This window comes from Mesocricetus auratus, unplaced genomic scaffold (assembly GCF_017639785.1).
Source record: "Mesocricetus auratus isolate SY011 unplaced genomic scaffold, BCM_Maur_2.0 Super-Scaffold_100003, whole genome shotgun sequence".
Taxonomy (NCBI): Eukaryota; Metazoa; Chordata; class Mammalia; order Rodentia; family Cricetidae; genus Mesocricetus; species Mesocricetus auratus.
This window is the reverse complement of record NW_024429188.1, coordinates 49548348-49552105: the sequence shown is the minus strand read 5'-3', so window position 1 is coordinate 49552105 and position 3758 is coordinate 49548348. Positions and strand designations below refer to the sequence as shown.

At 42.8% G+C, this 3758-nt stretch overlaps 1 protein-coding gene across 1 annotated transcript; it reads left to right on the top strand.

The window, feature by feature from the left end:
- The first annotated feature begins 418 nt into the window (after positions 1–418).
- On the top strand, positions 419–2899 carry Nap1l2 (nucleosome assembly protein 1 like 2). The gene has a single exon (XM_005087799.4). It carries the CDS (start codon positions 763–765, stop codon positions 2149–2151), a length of 1389 nt encoding a protein of 462 aa, XP_005087856.1. The 5' UTR covers positions 419–762; the 3' UTR covers positions 2152–2899.
- The last annotated feature ends 859 nt before the right edge of the window (positions 2900–3758 follow it).

The following is a 3758-nucleotide window of genomic DNA, read 5'->3' as shown; positions in this document are numbered from 1 at the left end:
CTCAGGTTATAACCAAAGGAACAGACTAAAGATGAGTAGATGCCTTTCCCCATTTTTTGCATTCCCTGATGCTGTAGTCAATATTTCCATGTTTTTTTAAATTATGAAAATATAATATCAGTTGCAAACTGAATGAATGATAACTGCATTTCTACAAAATTCCACAGGGTATAGGATGGAAGATGAACCATAGGTGGACGAATCAGCCATATTAGAGAGCCTGGCAAGGCAAGTGGAGTTGAAAACTTGATTCATCTACTAATTTACTGGCTCAGGAATTGTCAATCACTACAGCCTGGCAAATGAGATTAGAGAAGAGTCGTGGGAGGGAAGGGGTGACGCAGCAAACTGCATCCACTTGAAAAAAAAAAGCCTAGACATCTGCGTAATCATACTGCGGCACCAGGTCCCGCCCCCCCCATCCCCTCCGCCCCTGCGTGGCTGAAGAGACTACTTGCGGAGGTCTGCCCACTGCGGCTCTCTGCAGTCTCTTCTCCGCTTCTTCAGGACCCATCGCAGCAGCCATAGGCGTCCCTGCGTCTCCACCCAGAGCGGCTTCAATCCTGTTATCCCAGCTTCAGCATCACCTTTTATCCCCACTGCTCGCTGCTTGTGATCACTCCAGCAGTCCGGCCGCCGCCTCTTGGTCCATCTCTGCCCGATCACCGCATCTGCTATATTGGTGAGTCTTCCTGCACAGGTCAGGTCTCCTGATCTGCGGGCTTAGCCACCATAAGCGCAGGCGATCTTTTGGCGATAACAATGGCCGAGTCAGCCGATCATAAGGAACTGTCTGAATCCAACCTAGAAGAGCTTGGTAGCCAGGTAATGGCGGAGGGGCCCGGGGAATGCCAGGACCGCAGTGAAGGTGCCTCTGCTGAGTCTGTAGATGGCGGGGAACGCGGTGAAGAATCCGCGCCTGCTGCTGGAGACGGAGAAGAGGGAAAAGGTGAAGAAGCTGCTGCAGGGCCCGGGGAAGATGCAGGGAAAAGCGGGGATGCTAATGAGGACTCAGACTCAGATCGTCCAAAAGGACTCATCGGTTATCTTTTAGATACCGATTTTGTTGAAAGTCTCCCCGTGAAAGTTAAGTACCGAGTGTTAGCTCTTAAAAAGCTTCAAACAAGAGCTGCCCATTTGGAATCCAAATTCCTGAGGGAATTTCATGACATTGAAAGGAAGTTTGCTGAAATGTATCAACCCTTGCTGGAAAAAAGACGTCAGATCATCAATGCAGTCTATGAACCCACAGAGGAGGAATGTGAATATAAATCAGACTGTGAGGACTATTTTGAGGAGGAAATGGATGAGGAGGAAGAGACTAACGGCAATGAAGAGGGCATGGTGCATGAATATGTCGATGAAGATGACGGCTATGAGGACTGTTATTATGATTATGATGACGATGACGAGGAGGAGGAAGAGGAAGATAACAGCACTGGGGCCACCGGAGGAGAAGAGAATAACGAAGAGGATCCTAAGGGAATTCCGGACTTTTGGTTGACTGTTTTAAAAAACGTTGAAGCACTCACTCCTTTGATTAAGAAGTATGACGAGCCTATTCTGAAGCTGCTGACAGATATTAAAGTGAAGCTTTCGGATCCCGGTGAGCCTCTCAGCTTCACACTCGAATTCCACTTCAAACCCAATGAATATTTCAAAAACGAGCTGTTGACAAAGACTTATGTGCTGAAATCAAAGCTTGCGTGCTATGATCCCCACCCCTATAGGGGAACTGCCATTGAGTATGCCACCGGCTGCGACATAGATTGGAATGAAGGAAAGAATGTCACTTTGAGGACCATCAAGAAGAAGCAAAGACATCGCATCTGGGGAACAGTCCGAACCGTGACTGAAGATTTTCCTAAGGACTCTTTCTTTAATTTCTTCTCTCCTCATGGAATCAACTTGAATGGAGGGGATGAAAATGATGATTTTTTGCTTGGTCATAATTTACGTACTTACATAATTCCAAGATCAGTGTTATTTTTCTCAGGTGATGCACTTGAATCTCAGCAGGAGGGTGTAGTTAGGGAAGTTAATGATGAAATTTATGACAAAATTATTTATGACGATTGGATGGCTGCAATTGAGGAGGTTAAAGCCTGTTGCAAAAATCTTGAGGCATTAGTAGAAGATATTGATCGCTAAAGCAGAGTAGATGCTTCTGAAATGCAGTTACTGAAGACATCAGCAGTTAATTATAGTCTTGTGCTCTGTATTTTTCCTGTCATGCCAGTTTAAAAATTCAAATACTAATTAATCTGACCTTGCATTGTAGTGGTATGATGTTTTCAAAACATGTAGACTGTGGTAAATGATTAAAGACATTAATATATTATGTAGTATAATTCTCCTGAAGTCCTTGTGCCATGTAGCTATCAATCTGTGGCTGTGAATATTATTATAAGTGCTAACTGAGGCTATTTGTTTACAAAGAAAATATTGGAAACCCACTTAAGAGTGGTTTGCTATTTTGTCCCTTGTATTCTTAGTGCTTTAACCAATGGGCTTAATTTTATTGTGCCTGCTTCTTTTTGCAGTATACAGTAGAATTTAAAGCTTGAATGCCTAAGAGGCCTGCATATGGTTGAGAATTTCAGGCCAAATCACATTTATTATTGATAATAGCTTGTGCACAGGCTCGTGTATTGCATATAACTGTGATAAATATTAAAACTCAGTTGTATTGAAATTACCGTTTATCATTGAAGTGTGAGTTACAGTATTTTCAAAAGTTGCAAATATTGTTCTGTGTAATTGTGCAAATTGTGACTACAATGTATAGTTTTATTTTATAGTATATTGAATCATTCATTGAAGTGGACACTTCATCATTTCTGAAAATATATTTCATATTCTGTTCCTCCACTGACAAATAAAATGAATAAAAATGTCATGGTGTTTCCTGCTTTAAAAATTGAACATTTTATGTCTCCTAGAACATTCATCCAGTGACTGAAGGAAGCAGAGGCAGATACCCACAGCTAAACACTGAATTGAACTTCTGGAACCCAGTTGCAGAGAGGGAGGAGTGATGAGGCAAGGGGTCAAGACCAGGCTGGTGTAACCCACAGAGACAGCTGACCTGACAGGGGGGAGCTCTTGGACCCCAGACTGATGGCTGAGAGGCCAGAGTAGGACTGATCCAAACTCCCTGAATGTGGGTGTTAGTGAAGAGGCCTCTGCAATCTCTGGGGCCTTGCGTAGTGTTTATCATGGTGTACAAATGAACTTTGGGGGCCCATTCCACATGGAGGGATGCTCTCTCAGCCTGAACACATGGGGGAGGGCTTAGCTCCTGACCTGGATGAAATGACAGACTCTGGAGATCCCCTGTGGAGGGCCTCACCCTCCCTGGGGAATGGTGTGGGGACTAGGGGCACTGGCGCAGGGGCAGGGGAGGAGGGGAGGGAGAGGGAGCTGGGATTGACATGTGAAGCAAGCATGTTTCTAATTTAAATAAAAATATTGGAAAAATTGAACATTTTCATTATAAAGGCAGTATGTCCACTGGAGGAAGCATACAAAATATTGAAAATATATATTCATTAAAATCAAAAGCCATATTCTTACTTCACCAAAGGCACACTGTTAATATTTATTTTCTACAGTTATTTTTGTTTATACATGCATGCAAATTTACTAACACTTTCCAACATGAATATTCTAAAGTTATTTATAACTGATCTAATTTTAATTTCCAGATTAGGTTTCAGGAACACAAAAACCTTAATTTTAATCAATCTAGTAAATTC